Here is an 18,839-nt window from a genome sequence, read left to right as displayed (position 1 = left end):
ACCAGAGAAGAAGTACGCAAACTGCAGGGGCTTATGGGTAACGCTGTTTTTGTCCTCACCAGGCCCATTTATTGATGTTTGGAAGAAACTTCACATCCCATGTGCCCCTTTTTACGTGTCTCTTCAAAGGTAAAACAATACAGGATCAAATAAGTTGTTACATTTATTGAGGTGAGGTGAGTAAAACATTTTAAAAGGCCGGGTGGGAAATGTTTTGGGCGTAAGCATCGAGGCAACTTTGAGCCATTCAGTGTTTCTGTGTCCGTAGCTGACTGCTTTGGTCTCGGTTTCCAGCAGACTTGGTGTTGACATTATTTACCAAGAGTAGCTGCATATGACAAAACATGTGAAGCAGCGGGGCTTTTGCTTTTCCCAACCTGTTTTACTTCAGAGCTAGCTTGAACTGTGCTGTAGCCCTGTGTTGTTGATGTTAGCCAAACATCGTCGTTTCTTTCATCTAATTTTAAACACTTCATAATCTTTCTATGAATTATTCCAGAGGCTTGAACCGGTTTCCGTTTTGCAGCGGATATGAATTATCAGTCAGCAGGATGTTAATTTTTTTTATTTATTTTTTTGCTACAGTTCTTATATAAATTTAATCATCTAACCACAACTAGCATCTGTAATTATCCATCTGTTAATGCATGTTGTTGCACGTATAGACTTGAAACTTCGTTTTTTTCTATGAATTCGATGTTTAATGTGATCTTATTTCCCTTTTTATTCCCGTTTCTCTTTACGACATTTAATTGTTATTGGAAAAAAATTATATATCTATATATATAATTTACATGATCAAACAACAGCGCTGTTACCAAATGTTTGCACCAGGTTTTGGAGCCTTTGTATTTCTACTTATCTTTTTGTTTTTTTTACTGAGATTTAATAAAATGGCATCTAATGTGACTGTTATCAAAAAAAAAACTAAAGCAGACGACTTAAAACGGTAGGACATAATCAGAATCAACTTTATTTACCAAGTCTGAGGGTAAAAACAAGGACTCTGACTTTGCACTCCAACGCTCGCATCTTGCAAAAATAAACCAGCAAGAAACGGCAAATTAAAAACAGGGGCAGTATGTTTACATTTACCCCACATCAGAGTAGCTGTTTACACTGACTGTTACGGTTCATTAGAGTCAACGTCTGGGGACAGAAACTGGTTCTGTGTCGGCTCCGATTAGCTGTCTGTGCCGCCGACCTGAAGGTAAAAGTCTGAATAACCTGTGAGCAGGGTGATTTGGGTCGACAGCTATTCTAGCAGCCTTTTTTTGGCCCTGAGCCTGTCTGTGCAGGTTATGAATGGATGGAGTCCAGTCCTGATGATCCTCTCTGCGTATCCTGTGATGGTCCATTTGCTGTCTAGTCAGTTTATCAATTTTTATGTCACTCTGCACATTTTTAAGGCTTAACATGAGCATAATTAAAATGGTTTGTTTTTTTTACTATGAATTTTAATTCCCTTTTGAAAAAGTATGTGAAACAAAAGTTACTAGTTTACAAGGCCTCATCTGCAATTCTTCAAGTTATTATGGTAGGGTGAAGAAATTGTCTGGGTCAAAAGGAAAACTCAATTTACAGGACTACCACTACCATTTTTCAGACCATAAGGTCCACCGGATCATAAGGCACACAGTGAATTAACGTGTCTTTGTGCTTCCTTGTCCACACATAAGGCACACCTGATTATAAGGCGCACTAAATATTCTTCCCAAGTGTGAAATATCACTCCGGCCCTTCACGTCAACAGCTCTCTATTCGTCTCTGTTTGGAGGACAGAGTAGTTGGACTACACTGCCTGGTTTCTAACATGAGGCCAAATTAAACGTAACTTTTTTATATTAAATTAACTTACTGGGTTTATTGTTGCTAGCGCATACAGGGGCGCCGGCTGCCTAAAGGCTCCCACACACTGCGTATTCTGTGAGCTTGGCGGACTCCGCGCTGACTCTCCACTAGGGCTGAACGATTTTGGAAAATAATCTAATTGCAATTTTTTTTCTTAATATTGCGATTTACTGTGATTTTTTTTTTCCAGTTTAATTTATCATGTCTTTTTAAACATATACAAGCAACAAATCATTTTGTTTCCTCGCTGTGCAGATTAGTTGCTAAAAGACCCGCAGCATCTAAACTCAGAGCAGAAATGATTGCGTTCTGCCTACAATATATTCCAACCAAAATTGCAATTTTGACTTTTCTCTGCATTAACCACAAGCAACAAAAATGGCGTCTAAATAAAGATGTTTGTAAACAAGGACTATTTAAAACAAGAACTTTTAATGTTTCTATTAATCAGAATATTGTTCAAGAGAACAGCTTTTTATTTAATTGGACATCAATCCTTGTTGAACATAAAGTCCAACCAACAAGTAAGTCTATGTATTAAACTGATTGACCTGTACTTAATGCTATGTATGATTATATAAACTCTAAAACAAGTAATAAAATTAAATTATCTCACTGCTTCAACTGTCTTCCCTTCCATGTGGAGGCAAACCCACTTCAAGCATTTTACCAACACCTAATGGACGTGTCTAATTCCCTAATTGTTACATAGCCAAAAATTGCAGACTCTGCGATTTGGAAATTGCGTTTTTTTAAATCGCGATTATATTGAAAATGCAATTAATTGTTCAGCCCTACTCTCCATGTACGTTTTACCCTTCATAGTCGAGCGTACTGTTGTCTTCATTTCTTGTGGCAAATTCCTACAATTTCCACACTTTCTGCCAGTGGGACAAAGCGGTGGAACGGATGGTAAAATGCGGAATTAGCTAGCTGAGCACCTAGAGCCGTTTATTTTCCAGCAGGCTCCCACCTGTCAGTGAGAATGGCCAGAAAGCACAACGGTAATCATACATAAGGTGCACCATCAATTATAGAGAAAATGTAAGGATTTAAAGTGTGCCTTATGATCCGAAAAATACGGTATCCATTAGGAGTGGGTAAAAATATTGATTCATTCAATGCAATAAATAATTTGGCATTTCTCAAATGTCGTCACATTTGCACAGAGACAGCCCAGTTTCCCGGCTTTTCGGACAAGCAGTGTGCAAATTACAATGGTAACAACTGCAATACTAATCATTTTGGAAGATGACGACGTCCCAGGAGCTTCATTTCAACATGCTTCAATAGAGAAACCCAGCATAGAACAGCTGAAACGTTGGTTGAAATCTAGATGCTAAATAAGACTATTTGCCAATGGAATGAGTATTTTTACCCCTAAAATAAGATAAATAGATATTATTCCTGCACTTGAAATAAGATGATGGAGATGAATTGTTCTTATTTTAAGTGCAAAAATCTTATTCCATTGGCAAATAGTTTTATTTAGCTTCTCAAATCTAGGATAAATACACAAATTCCAAGAAAATTTTACTTACTTTGAGTGCCCTTTTTGCAGTGTAGAATTACAGCGAACACTAACAAAAAATATGTGCATTATTACAGGCCTGTTTTAAATTATTATAGAACACAGGTGTCAAACTCAAGGCCCGCGGGCCAAATCTGGCCCTTCAAGGTAAATCATCCGGCCCTCGAGAGCCAAAAAAAAAAAAGGCATATATCCTTTTATAGTGTATAAAGTGGCTAAAACTGTGCCTCCTGTAAGTGTAACCTACCCTAATATCAACTTTTTTTTGCAGATAAACTGTATAAACTGGGCCTAAGAGTGCTACTTTTATGTTACTGTGCATTTTTTATACAACTGTGTGAACTGGAATGAAATTACGAAATGAAAAGTATCGTCTCTACACATGCAAGTGGCCCTTTTAATGACTTCATGATGCCAAAATGGCCCCATATAGAAATTAGTTTGACACCTCTGTTATAGAACTTATCTAACAGAGAGAAGAAAATCTGGATTTATTGCAACCAAACCTGTCAATGCGATGTCGAGCGAGGCTTAGGTCCGCCTGGGACGCCTGACTGTGCAACACTTTAATGTTCAGGGGAGTAAATAATCGACTCAGGGGCTGCAGAACAATGGCAACAGTTGCTACTGTGCTAAATCTCATTATTTGGGGACCTTAGGTTAATTGGTAAAATGATGTAGAGTTGTTTCCCTTCCTCTGCACCAGTACAACGAATTCTCGTGTTTTTTTTTCTCTTCTATTGCCTCTCTTTAGTTATTCAAGTCCTCTTGATTCACTTCCTCGTTTCTTTCAGTGTCTCGGACTCTTCAACGAAATTGGTTGAGGAATGGAGTTTCCTGAAGATTTCAACCAGCTCGAGCTCCTTGACACCCACGGACACCTGATCCCCAGAGGGCCCATGAGCTCCTGGACCGCGAGCAAGGACGAGGAAGAGGAGGTGGACGAGGAGACGCACAGCGAGGAGTGGTACCAAGAGAAGGAGGAGGCGCTCAAAGACAAGCCCAAGGAGCTCATTCTCTGGGCAGCAGAAAACAATCGCGTAAGTGTCCGCGAGCAACGCTTCGACTGGACAAGGCCTGAAATCATTGCTTCACTAATTGTAATTACCCAGTGATGCAGTTCATCACTGTTTTTTTTTTTTTTTTTGTAGTGTTCTTGTCTTGTTCTCCTCGTTCTCACAAGCTTTCCTGAACAACTCTGTAGATGACTCTTAACAGGATTGAGATTTCTATACTGTATTTGCCTTAATACTGACTATGTAGTGCAGTTTTTGTTTTTTTTTTGTTTTTTTCTTCTTTTTTTCTTTCTTTTTTTCCCCCCTTTTTTTTCTTTTTGTTTTTCTATATTTTTATATATATACCCCATTGAACATCTAATAGGACCTTCAGTATATTTTATTTGATAATTCGTGCCAACAAGAAGAAGGCTCTATATTATTTTTTTATATTTTGGCCAAGAGACACCTGGAAAGGTTTGAATTGCAGCTGAATATCCTCCGTGTGTGTTTCTAATACCTCTACACATCTAGAGATGTTTGCCCATCCCAAAAAGGCTCAGGCTCGTTCCGACTGGATGGAGACGGACTGCCAGCAGTGGTTTTCACCTCTAGCGACAGATTCTCTTTATGATTCATGTCTGGCTTTTTTTTATTTTTGTCAAGAAAAGCTTTCTTCTTGCAACTCGTCTATAAAGGCCAGATTTAGGAAGTGCACGACTAATAGTTATCCTGTTAATAGACTCTCCCTGCTGAGCTGCAGCTCTTTTCGGCCTCTCCAAGGGTACCATGGGCCTCTAGGCAACTTCTCTGATCAATGCTCTTCTAGTCTGGTCTGTCAGTCTAGGTGGACGGCACGTCTTATTGGCTTCACATTTGTTTTAAGCGCTTTCCATTTTTTCGGATGATGGCTTAAAGAGAGCTCTGTTCAGTATTTAAAGCTTGAGATATGCTTTTATAAGCAGATCCTGCCTTGAACTGCTCCAGGACCTTCTACCTGACCTGTGTGGTGTGTTCCTTGGTCTTCGTGAGTTTGTTCACTAACAAACCGTCACACAGCCGTTGTATTATTTACGCATTGGGGGACTCAGGTTGGCTCATACTCAGGATGTTGGAGTAAAGGTGGCTGAATATGCTCCTGCGCCATATTTTGCAGATTCATCGAAGCATCACTGAACTGCGCTAAGCAGAGAATTACTTGGACTGGATTACACAATAGCTAATTATTCAGGTCCTCTAGGCTCGCAGGAAAATGTATGTAATTGTATTTGTTTAATGCGGCGCATAAAAACCCAATAGTATAAAGGTGGTTGTTGTAAGAAGAAAACATGGAAATCACTCCAGCAGTGTGAATCTCTTATCAACTCTAGAGCGTTTATCTGAAGAATGAGAAAGCTGACGTGTTAGCCTGCAGTCGTGGGCTTTACAAACTCATTATCTGCCTAGATTCAGACGCATGAAATGAGCTGAGAACGTCGCGTCAGGGGGACAACAGACAGACCGGGTGAATGTGAGACAGAGCCGAGGTAAAAAGGATAATTTGTGCCGGCAAAGCTGGTTCCGGCAAATCTCTTTAGTTGGTCCGCGATGCTGTCCAAGTTATTGCTGCTTTTTTTTTTTTTTTTTTTTTTTTAGCAAACTCTGTCTTTAATGAGATGTTTTCAGCAAGCCTGCCGCTCAAGAGTTTGATGATTAGGTTGGTGACTGAAATACGTGAGAGACGAATACAAACAGGTTATGTAATGCAGCTGCAGAACTAGTTCACTCCATACCTAACTTTTATTTTCTCTCTCTCAGATCATTGTTTCATACAGTTTCCTAAACCTGCTCTTTTATCCCTTTGATTAGGCAGATTCTTCTGACACTGTGTCTATATTACCAGTGTTAGTTCAGTGAGGAGCTGATGTCTTTTATCCTTCATGTTTACACTTCATTTCCACCCTCCTGTACTCTAATCCAGGGCCCAGCATATCACGATGTAATGAAATCATCTGGTCTTTAACTAGATCTATCTAAATTTGACCTCCTGATTCCAAAGAGTCTTAGTAGATCCCGCAGTCACGCGACGTTAGGGAGAACAAACCAAGCCGAGATGAAAACGCTGAGTCCGCCCACGCTGCTGCTGTAGGACTCCTGAGAGGGAGAGGAGCAGAAAAAGTGTGTTGGGACCTTTTTACCAGAGCACCATGGAAACAAAAATCAGCAAACTGCAGTGAACTGAAACAATGCTGTGAAGGGAGGTTGATCGGGATCTGCAGACATGGACGTCTTCATGGCTCATGAAGGTGTTTCAGCAAACTAAGTCCTTAGTTTGTCACACAGCTTGTTTTTTTTTTTCCATTTTGGGTTTATGGGTTTGTACACTTTGTGTCATATTTGATCTTTAATGGCCTTTCCATATATTTCCACATGTATATAAATGGGAGCCATTAAGATCAAAACCAAAGATGGCTTTCATAGATAATCCTGCTTTTGAAAGATGGTCTCCTCTGCTCCCATTAGACGAGCAGGTAATACACGCAGCTCTCAGGCACTTACGCTGGTTTTGTTCTTTTTGTTTTGTTGGTTTTGATCAGTTTCATTTAGAAAAAAAAAGAGCTTGTATTAAGATGCAGACAACTTTTGAAAGGAGATACGACTGCTGTGTTTGAGAGAAGGTACCAAATGTAAAGATAAAGTCACATTAGCCCACTTAAGGGAAAACCGTGACTTTTAACAACCAGGTTTAGTCAGACCAAGGAATCAGATTTTTTAGTTTCCTCAGACAGTCCTGAGATGCACCTCGTTTATTCCTGCTGCTGCTTTGGCTTAACGTTTCCAGTAGTTAAAATGCTGCTGCAATTTTCTCAGTGGTGTCATCGTAATAGGAAACGCAATTTTCCACTTCCCCCACATCTCTGTCGTTAATAGCAGCATTTAGAGCTCTTCACTCTTAGCCAGTCTGTTCAACTTGTTCCTCTCTTCCTTTTCTCCTTCCTGCTTTTAGCGTGATCGGCTAAGAAATGCAGCAGCTGTCACGGAGGAGATGGTTTCTCTTTGACGTGACTTTGTAGTTTTCCACCGGTCTGACTGACCATTCTGTTTAAACGGGCTGAAAACTGTTAAGAAATTAAGACGTGCAAAAAGATCTCGCACATGATGCAGAGTCACAGCTTACAGGGATAAAAACCCAAAGCGGCCTCAGTTAGGCCCGCTGGTTCAGGACGGTTTGATGCTAGATGCAGACTGACAGCTGGAGAAACCTGGAGAGAGGTAAATACTGTTGTTTTTCTTTTTTAGCTTTGTGAAAAGCAATTACATTTCCTCCAGTCTAGACCAGTGAATATAGTTGAAGGTCAGAAAAAAACTTCGTTCAACTCGATCCCCTTTTCTGCTACGCTGCTCAAAACATCCTTCAGCATTAGATATAATGTTCAGATGTTGCAACATGTTTGATGCCTTTTATGAAAAACTACCAGTAATAGTTCTTAATTAATAGTTCATTCTGCAATTTTTCCACATTATCAGACATCCAGTGTTGCACAATTTTATTAGAAAGGCAACAGCTTCATGTTTAGAATTTTCAATCAATCAAAGTTTATTTCTGTAGCACTTTTCAACAAGCTGAAATACAAACAAAAAGATGCTGAGACAAAGTAGATCAAATAAAAAAAATGGACAGGATAAAAAGAGATAAAAAGTGCACAACGGCACAATTCAAAGATAGTAACTATTCTATATAGAAAAATAAAAGCACAAAATAAACAATTGTACTTTTAATAGAACATTTCTTACTAAGTAATAGTGGAAATAATTGGGTTTGATTTGTTATAAAAGCATTTTTTTTTACCACTAAATGTTTATTATATTTTTGCCATCATTTTGGGTCCGTCTTCGGCTTTGCATGAATTGTATTTAAGGATAAATAATGTTGACACTGGGACTGAGGTGGAGCCCATGAAGAGTCGCTTTCAAAGCAGCATTTTGTTCCTAATAGATATGAAACAAAAGAGGCTGCAGATCGTGAAACATGCTGCCTGTTCTTTAATAGAGCTTTTGGTTTTGAATCTGACAGAGCGTCAGTTCACTCAATAACTCCATTCAGCGTGTTCACAGGGTCAACATCTTGATTATAGAAATCTCACAGCAGACAACTAGATGCTGGTCTTTGGGGGAAAATATAACAATTTTAAATCTGCGTCCTAAATCATGCCAGTTTTCTGCAGCCTTTCTCACTTAAATTCTGTGCTGCCATAATGAGCATGCTCAGTTTGAGGTCCTCGGTTAAGTGTACAGCAAACCTTAAGACAGACGCACCAAGTTAAACAGCATTTGAGATAACATTTTACCTATTTTTCACATTTCTGACTTCCACCTCTGGTATTCCACCTCTTGAGCAGAATGAGGTTAAGGAACAGTCTCACAGAGGGAGCACGTTTGTATTCAGACCTGTACTCTGAAAGCTGTTTTGCACCTCATCCTTGGAAAGTTTATTTTATGTGACCCGATTTAAGAAGATTGTACTGTAGCAGTTGTTTTAAATACCTCAAATATTAAAACTAAGCAGCAGTATAGATGTACATTGTGTATTAAATGAAATAAAATAAAAAAAATCAAGCACTCCTGTAAGGGACTCTACTGATTCACCCTGAATCTCTAATGGATGCGTGAACCATTAAAAAAACGAAAACTGCTGTAAGAAACTAATGAGTTAAGATCTGTCAAACTAATGTATTCACAGCATATTACATGTAATATATCTTTTGCCATGTAACGACTGTCTGCTGAGCCCAGCTGCTGGCCACACAGTGGTTTACACTCCAGGGATTAAGAAAGGAAAATCATAGAATTTAATCACTGATTAATTTCATAAAACAAATATTTACAAATTACCTTACATTTTCTGCTAAAAGCAGTTTAAATGGTGAGGACGGCACAGTAGCCCGTTTTGTGTGGGTGGTCTCTGCCCTATAATTATGTCAGCGTGTGCTTTGTGACTATTACTCACGCTGTGGCTTGTTGTAGTGGAAGTTTATTACCCGGCGGTGTCTTCCACTGAAAGCTGTTACACACGACCTCCCGCTGCGCTGCCGGAACAGTGAAGGCAACACAGTTTGATCATTATTAATTTCTAACATTCAGAGGAGGTGCAAAAAAAAAAATTCACTGCTTGAACTCCTTTCTATCTGAACAAAGATAGCTGATTCAGGGGTTTTTAACATTATTTAAAATTATAGTATATTTTGCTTTTATCGCAATCACAGGGAATGGGTTACTGAAGATTTTACGATTTCATTCACTGATTGTGCTGCCGGTCGTTCTGATTAGTGCTTTTTTTTCCTATGTGTGCTGTCCTGCTGTGTGTCACTGAGAATTGCTTCTTTAGTGCCAAAGAGAGCCCAACAGATTTACATTCTCACATGGAGCATTACTGCTTTTGCTATAGTGCTCCGCTTGATATATATGCAAAAAAACTTTATCGGATATTGTTTTATGAAATGTTTATTTCAGGATCGGAAGAGATCGGCAAACACAAATAAGGACTCAAACACTTTCTGTTAGAATATAAGGCACACATTTATTATTCCCCACAGAACACAGCAACACAAAACAGCAAGCACTTCGCACACGCAAAGTAGCAAGCACTTAAAGCCTGGCAAGCTTTCAAACAGCCGTGTTGTTCCATCTCTTACCATGGTTAGGACTGGGAAGTCGGTCAGTCCGGTTAGAGAGCAATCCACGTGGCCGGGCGTCCATACAACCCATGCCTGACTTCAACGACTGAGGGTGGTCCCCTCCTTTTTATACCAATAAACAAAGTATCAGATGGGAGCGAGAGTGGTCACTTCTCCCTCCCATCTGAGCTGTTCGTCCTGTTTCCAAAACAAAAAACGTTCCCAGCATCTCAGCAGTGTGTGAAGCAAAATAATATTGCAAACTCAGATAATAGCGCAAATATAAGCAAAATAAGGAATACAGAATCGGTCTTTCCCACAACACATTGTCATAGGTTCCCACCACAAGTTAAAACAAGTTATAAGAAAATAACACATGTTGTTCTTAGTTTTATGTGAGCAACATAACAGGCACAAGCATATATGTTGCTCTTAGTTTAAAACTAAACAGTTTTTCCCAAAATACATTGTCAAAGAACAAAAATAATTCTTTAATATATCAGATATTATTTTGGGATTATTTCAAGTTCAGTGGACATAGAAACGGAAAAGACGAGGCAAAACGGCAAAAGGGAGAAAAGGTGTAGAAAGGAGGAAAAAAAGAGATAACGTCTTCAGAGTCTGCTTCTACACCTGCAGAAAGAGACACAAAAAGAACAACAAAGCCTACCCAAAAAAAGTATCACAGGTACAACAACCTACATCGATGAAAAATGGTGGTTAGCACGGCCACCTCACGATGAAAAGGCTCTGAGCTCATGTTGGACAGTCCGTGGGAGTTTTCTTATTATAGTCTTTGTGTCTGTATCTGTTGCTGTTGGCTATTTTTTAGAGGTTTGCACTTTGTTAAAGAAAGTTGAAATGGAAACTGCGGCAGTACATGTATGAACCTCATCAATGGAGAGATCGTGCTAACTGAGCAACCAACACCAAACCTGGCTGGGATGTTGTCATTTGTAGTCATGTTAGCTATTATGACAGCTGGAGTGATAGTTTTGAGGGTGTTTAGTTGAGAAATGATTTCCTGTGGTGTCTTTATCTTTAGGACCTTTATTATTTATTCATCTGTTTATTCTTACCAGCACATGCTGTTGTAAATTAACAGCATGGTGTCTCCATTGCATTGTTGATATTTAACACAAGCTCCTAATGACTCCCAACTCTAAACAAGGATGGGCTGAGAATAATTAGCGTCCCTCGCTGGTTATTATAATAGACTGCTGTGGAATGAGCAATGTTTTAGAAACAAAGAGATGTCACTTCATGTAGAAAGAAAGAAATAAAGGACACCTTTGTCATTGTGATTGTACATTCCAACATAATTTGTCATCTTCATTTAACCCAGGGGTGTCAAACTCATTTTGGTTGAGGGGCCACATTCAGCTTAATGTGGCCCTCAAGAGGGCCACATTAGTTAACTCATTGCAAGATTAAATAGAACTAATAAATGTGGACTTGTTGTTGATTTTTATATTAAATTAATTTCACTTTTACACAATATATTATGAATAACCTCAGCGTTTTTAAGAAAAGTATGTGCAATTTCAACAATACTTTTACTCTGTTAAACATTTACTTGTGCATCATGCATAAGAACTGATCACAGTGATTATACAATGTTGAAAAACATTTATTCACATTTTTTGGAACTTAAGAACACTGTCCTACATGACAAAATACATCAAAAAGATAAAAATTAAGAAATTATTTAAAATTTTCCATACCTGAAGCTTAATCTGCTGATTACAACACAGCGCCCCTTGTGGACAATATAGGAACTGCATATTTTCAATTAAACGAAGTACATGTTTTTTTCAATAATTGTTTTATCATTCTCTTCCTTTTATCTCCTCTTTCTATCACCTTTGGTTTTTTTTCTTGTTCTTCCTCTCCTCTCCTACTTTCCCATTGTAGTGTCCATATCATTTGAGATATTCCCCGCATGAATCATAATAAAACTATTCACATTCATAAATCAAGCGGAGCACTATGGCAAAAGCCGCACTGCTCCACTTGTGAAAGTCAAATCTGATGAGCTCTTTTTGGCATTAGGACAACAATTCTTATTGCCACATTGCCAGATAGGACACTGGAGAAAAGGAAAAAAAAAATATTATTATTATTATTATTTTATTATTATTTTTTTTTTTTTATAATGATAATGCATTTAGCCACAGGGCCGGACTAAATTGTTCGGCGCGCCGGATCCGGCCCTCGGGCCGTATGTTTGACACCCCTGATTTAACCCATCACTTATGGGCAGCTCCCAGCGCCCAGGGAGCAAGCTGGGGTTAACTGACCTGTATTGTTGTGCTATTGTTTGATTTCATTTTTAAATTATAATTATTCTTTATGTAGCCCTAAACACTGAGGATCCAGCAAAGTTCCCGTTCTCTTTGTACAGTATTTATTACAAACCTAAAAAGTTATACATCATTTTATTATTTTGGGGTAATATTTATTATTTAACAGAGTTTGTAGGTATACTATACTGCATTTACTTTATACCAGACGGTGATCATGACCTTTCAGTCGCTGGTCAGTCAACATTGGTCCAATACTTGGTTACTGTGTGTGGTCATTAAGGATCACTTGTTTTCTTTTAGTCGTTACTTTCTTTTGTCGTTTTTCTGTAGTTTTCCTTAAAACTCAGCAGCACAGCATTTTAGCATATTTAAAACAAGCATGCCACCTGAAAACGCCTTTTTTTGTGGAGTTTAATGTTAAAAAGAATCACAACCCCTCCATATATCACTCTGTTTATGCAACCCTCTGATCATTTTCCCTTTTATGATAGGTATGGCTGCTTTGACCATCGTGTTGAAAAACCCAACTTAGAAACGTGTTTGTGACACACTTAACCTGTGAAATGGTGTTACTGTTGTTGGTACAACCTGGCAGCACCACCACGCCTCATTCGCCAATCGGATAAAAAATGGATTTGAGTTTTTGCCCCGCTCATCACCGGTCTGCTTTGATTAAGCTGAAATTGGCAGACATCAGAGCCAGGCTGATGGCTGAACTAGCCAGCTATTATTTTTTTAAGGAGAGGATTTCTAATTACTCCAGCTCAAAAAGTAAGTAGAAGTGGTGTAGTGGTTCTGTGTACTTATTTATAGCTGCCATTCATATTTTCGGAGAACTTTGAACTGCGTAGTCATTTTCAATTAGTGAAGCTGAAAAGAGTTGTACTTGAAACACTGAATGAATTCTCGTTGCGTTTTAATGGCTGCTGTGAAGTGAGATCTTGGCAGCAGGGTTTACTGCCTGTGGCGGAGGATTATCAAGGCAAGAAAGGCAGAGACTTACGGAAGAAAAAAATGGGTCTTTATTTGAGCCATGATAATTGAACCAATGACTAGTTCATTATCCTTTAAAGATGCAGAGGTTTTACTCTGTGGTCAAAGAGAATTTCATTGAAACGAGTCTTATTGAAAAAGACTTCTGAGGGAAAGGTCGTTGCATTTTAAACTTTCTAATATTACATTTGGGGAAAATTTATTTCAGGTGCATCTGGTAAGTAAATAAAACTGGAAAAACTAGAGTCTAAAATGAGACACTTGATGAATGCAAATATTTACTTAGATCGATTTTATCCAAAAGCTTGCCGTATTATTTAATTTTGCCAAATACGTCTGCTAAGATGTCAACCTGTTGTTGTGCATCTTATTTATAAAAGAAGTAAGACATGATTGGAGTGCAGGTGATGAATTGGCTTTTACCCAATTCAACACATGTACAAAGATTTGTTACTGAACCTGTTGTATAATGTCTTATAACTGTTTGTTGAAGGAACACTATCGCAATCCTTGATCCTTTTAAGAAAGAGAATAAGATTATCCTGCTGAAAATAGCAGCGCAAATATCAAATATTCCTGAAAAATGTTTTGGCTTGAGCAAAGTGTTTCGTTCTTCCATCTAATCATTTTTTCCCCCTCTGTGCTGTTTGAGTTTATTTACAGTCGTAACCATCTGTTTCCTCGATACCGTGACGCATCAAATTATTCCTTTTGGCAACTTCCATTCCTGCGTGTAAATAAACAGTCTGTCTCATAGCAAATACAGGTTGAAAAAATATTACTTATTTATACCATCATATTTATCTGCATTCTCCACTTAACTGCTATGAACAAAAACGGATGAAAAGAAATCCGTTAATTTGCTATTGTTCTGGGATTTTTAAAATTTCAGATTGTATTAGTTTTGTTATTGGCTATGTCCAAGTAGTAATTTTCCGTTGGCTGAGAATGGGGGCAGTGATGTAAAGGTTTTGACGTTGCACACTAATGAATCATCAATCAGAAAAGCATGTAGCAAAGTTACTCATAATTTCTGAAACCTTAAGTCATACCCCGTTTGTTTTCAGCAGCGTCATTAATGCTGGGAAAATGAAAAGGTCTCTCAAAGTTCAAGCAGAGAGTCAAGAGGCTCTGTGCGCTTTACCTTTAGATATGGGGGGGGGCTTGCTTTAAAATGAGCTTCCTCAGCCCCACTTGTCTTGATTTCTCATCTGTTAGGAACCAATTGAAAATAATGAATTTAATCAATACTCTAGTTCCCTTAGAGTCTATGTGTCAGATGCATCAGCTGAAGCCACAGGGTGAGCTTCGCCTAAATGTAGGTGCGACCAAGAACAGGGCGACTTCCTGTACAGGCCGGATAGTGACAGGCGCCTCTTTTTATCTTACAAGCTGAAGCAGTTTGCATTAACAGTCTATAAGGGGTTAAAAACAAAGAAATTAAGCTTTGATATTCATTCATTCGTTATGCATGTGGTGTACATGCTACACTATGACTCTCACAGTGATTGGGCAATATGATGTGGGGTTTTGAACTAGGAGGTGTAGACATGAACTGGACACGTGGAAATCCCGTCTATGAAAGCAAAATACGAGTAAAACGTGACATAGGATACAGTTTGTAAATCTGTCGATACATGCTGCAATATATAATAAATAGATAAACAGTCTTAATGTCTTTCTGTTTTGGGTTCATAGTTAATTATGTCAGTTTTTACCGTAAAAGTTCGCTCTAGCTAACATCTGTTGTTGTGACCAACTTGGCCACCTTACCACCTCTTTGCTTACCCTGCATTAAATGACCGTTATAGGCCAATCTATTGCAGGCATACAGAGCCTGAAAGCATGGTACTTAGTAATTAGCCGAAAGTCGTTCCGAGCAGTTCCTGGTGAAATGTGAGCGATCTGTTCACGAGCTAATAATTACAATTGGCAGGCCCTCATAGAATATACACGGAGCTTTAAAGTGTCTGCTGCAACCTGTGAGGCGATCAAACAAATGAAGATGGAAACCCCACAGCCCCTCATTCTGAAATATAACTTTTACACCCTTCATCCCAATACACGCTATATATATATATATATATATATATATATATATATATATATATATATATATATATATATATATATATATATATATATATATATAAATAAAAACAGGAGCTTTTCTTCACTGATTGACTCATTTAAAAGGCATTTTTTAGAAACACAGACATGGCAAGGTAAGAAGAAAACAGTTTAAAACATTAAGGTCATCAAAATAAAAAGGCAGAATGATTTCTACTGCATGCATCTGTTGAAAAGCACAAGCCTCAGGCGTATGCTGGTTTATAATGCTGCTATCTCTGTTCTCTCAGCTGCAGACAGTTCTCCGGTTGTTAGCCGCCGACCCCCTGCTGGTGCACTGCTGTGACGAGGACGGCTACACGCCGCTCCACCGCGCGGCGTACAGCGGCCACGTCCAGGTGGTCAGGACCCTGCTCGCCGCCGGCTCCCTGGTCAATCACCGTACGGTCGACGGGTGGACGCCTCTGCACAGCGCCTGCCGGTGGAGCCACGTCGCCGTGGCCAGCTGCCTGCTGCAGCACGGCGCCCAGCTCAACGCCCAGACCAACGGGGGGCTCACGCCGCTGCACCTGGCCGCCTCCCACTCCAACTCCTCCAAACCAAACAGCGCCCACGTTTTGGAGTTCCTGCTCTCCAAGAGGAACCTGAAACCCGGGCTGCGCAGCAGCAGCGGGGAAACGGCCGGCGACGTGGCCCGGCGCAGCGGTCCGTATTACTTCATGTTTGAGATGGTGGAAGACTGCGTCAATGTGGTCCCATCTGTGACAGCATCCTAGTCTAATCGCTGTATTTAGGCTCAGCGATGGATTAAAAACCTTCTCGACTCTCAACTGCTGTAACTTGCAAACGTACTGACACGTAACTTTCTCCACATTTAGTTGCCTGTCAACCACAAACCGATGTATTTCGTTCGGGTTTTAGGTGATAGACCAATGAAAGTGGCACGTGATGATTGAGTGGAAGGAAAAGAATCGTTTGCCCTTCATTGTAGATGTGTCTGCATGTTTAGGGTCACTCAGTTGCTGGAAGGTGAGCTCGAGTCTGTTGCTTCTGATGCGTTTGCTTCCACGTGTTTCTGGTTTCCTTCATCTTCCCGTGAGCCAACCAGCTTCCCTGTTCCTGCTGAAGAGAAGAATCCCCACAGCACGACGCCGCCACCCCCCACGCCTCATCATGGGGGTGTGTTTCGGGTCAGGTGATGCAGTTTTGGTCCCATCTTACCACAGCACCTTCTTCCACAGTTTGGTTGCCTCTACATGACTTGGTGTAAACTTTAAAACAATGGATTACTCTATTTCCAGTCTTTCCATAGAGCTCAGATTTGTGGAGTGCACAGCCACTATATATCCTTTCCTTCCAGATTAGTAAGGCACTACCTTTGTTAGTCTGTCACATAAAATCTAAAAGATACATCGATGTTTGAATATAAGCTGTGGAAGTTCAAGGGGTCTGATTCAGTCTGTAAATGAACTCCTTGCTTTCTTTGTTGCAGCTGTTTCATGGCTTGAAGGTGGTTAACGTAATAAATAAAGGAAGACTTGAACCTGAACCATACATTTCTTTGCATTATTTATTTGGTATTTTGTATGTGAGGCAGATCCCTGTGCAGCACAGACGCATCCCTGAACAAAGTATCCCTCATGTCTTTGTTGACTTGCTCATACATTTATCATAGTTTACTTTTTTTAAAGGTGTTCTATAGAGTTAAGTGAACTCAGGTTTACAGATATAATTTAAATGTAACACAGCTCTCTGTCAAGAACTTGCAGGTTGTCTCATAAACTGACAGGATGTATGAAAAGAAAAGAAAAACTAGTTTTGGCCAAACAAGTGGGGAGAGACTCAAAATGTTATCTTAGTTTAATTGATCAGAAATGCATCCTGCTTTTGTTGAATATGAGGAAAATGGTAAGTTTTTTGATGTTACCTGTAAGACCTCTTTTTACGCTAAAGAATCTGAAAAGTGATGTATACTGTTTTCTATTTGAAGCGCTGGTACACCAAATGATGTTGAGGTTACTGTGACAACCTCCTCTTTCCAGTTCAGCCTGACTCACTGAGCTTATGTCAAGTTTCCACGTCAACCACAACCTCCAGTGGAGTTAGCGTTGGGTTTCAGAGTCTATTCCCGTAAAACCGAGAGGATGCATAGGAGCCGTTAGCCAGTCCGCAACAATAGGCAAACGCTTTCGATGTGTGAGGGTCGGTGGCGGCATTAACATGAACACAGGTATTGTTTTCTGAGGGTGAGCGTGATGAACTTCCACTAAAAGGATCTGCTTGTACTCTCAGCTAGTAAATAAAGTATTTCCATTCAAAGAATCCAAGCTGAGATTGTTTTTCTTTTACTGAACATCCAAGCCTTGTTTTAGCGGTCATTCCTTTTTTCAAGTACCTAAACATTGGAGTGTAACTTTCTCCCACTGAGACGTTATTTCAACATAGAGGCTACATGAAGACTTTAGTTAAACACAGGTCTGTGTATCAATGGTTACGTATGGATCTAACACTGGTGTCCAAATGAGGTCTGAGTTTCAGTGTTAAAGTCAGGTCATTTACACAGCAGATACGTATGAGAATATAATTAAAGTTGGTCGTGTTTCCTCCGCAGGTTACCAAGCAACCTGCTCTTCCTGCATCTTGATGCGAATTGTGATGGTTCTGAGATTTAAAAAAATAAGCTAAATTCATGTACAGAGTGCTTTTTCCCCCCTTTTTAAATTCAAATCTGCTTAGCTTGAAAAACATGTAGAAGCCTAAACTTGTGTGCAGTTTGGCCATTTTAAAAGAGTATATGTGTATTGTATTTTTTTTCTCTATGGGCCAATTGTGATCCAATTAAGAGTAAATGTTTGTCTTAATTTGTTGCTGCCTAATTGTGCACTTAAAACTGTTTTTTTTTTAAAAAAAGGCACCAGACGTGACGCCCTACTGATGCTGAGTACATATTTATTAAGAGAACGCAACGTTCCTGTTAATGCACTGCTGTCGTCACTCTTCTCTGTAGAGAGAAAGAAACTTGGAACTAGAAAGTAAAGCTTGTTATTTATGCTTGACAGATTTTTTATTTTTTTTTATTTCAACTTGAAAGTGTTTTTTGTTTGTCTGTTATTGTTGTTTGCCCATTTTTATTATTTTTTAATTTTTAAATCGACCGTCCTGATGTGGTTTTCTATTAATCAGACACAAATCAAATCCATATCTTTTGTGTCCGCTGGTTGTTTTGCCCCTCAGTTCATCACCAACAGCTTCGGTTCTGAGGGCTGCTTCACACAACCAAGATAGCAGATTAGCAGATTTATATCCTGGTTGAATTAAGCCTCGACTCGGTTTCACAAAAGCAGTAACACATAATTTATCAAGGTGATTTATTCTGTGCTGCTAACCTGCTCCAGACCAGCTAACAGCCTGGTACCTTATCTGCTCAGTCGCACTGATC

General features: G+C 39.3%; 1 protein-coding gene across 4 annotated transcripts; it reads left to right on the top strand.

Moving 5' to 3' along the window:
• ankrd49 (ankyrin repeat domain 49) lies at positions 1 to 16,949 on the top strand. Of its 4 annotated transcripts, none has more exons than XM_021318051.2 (3): positions 1 to 129; positions 4,177 to 4,422; positions 15,691 to 16,949. In XM_021318051.2, the coding sequence occupies exons 2-3, from the start codon at positions 4,210 to 4,212 to the stop codon at positions 16,174 to 16,176; spliced, it is 699 nt and encodes a 232-aa protein (XP_021173726.1). In that variant the 5' UTR covers positions 1 to 129; positions 4,177 to 4,209; the 3' UTR covers positions 16,177 to 16,949. The 4 variants fall into 4 exon arrangements, with proteins under 4 accessions (XP_021173726.1, XP_012721005.1, XP_012721004.1 ...); XM_012865551.3 differs by having other exon boundaries at positions 69 to 171; XM_012865550.3 differs by having other exon boundaries at positions 77 to 176.
• Positions 16,950 to 18,839: the final 1,890 nt, after the last annotated feature.

This window comes from Fundulus heteroclitus, chromosome 5 (genome assembly GCF_011125445.2).
Source record: "Fundulus heteroclitus isolate FHET01 chromosome 5, MU-UCD_Fhet_4.1, whole genome shotgun sequence".
Classification (NCBI taxonomy): Eukaryota; Metazoa; Chordata; class Actinopteri; order Cyprinodontiformes; family Fundulidae; genus Fundulus; species Fundulus heteroclitus.
Note: the sequence above shows the minus strand (reverse complement) of the source record. Positions and strands in the feature narration are given on the sequence as shown.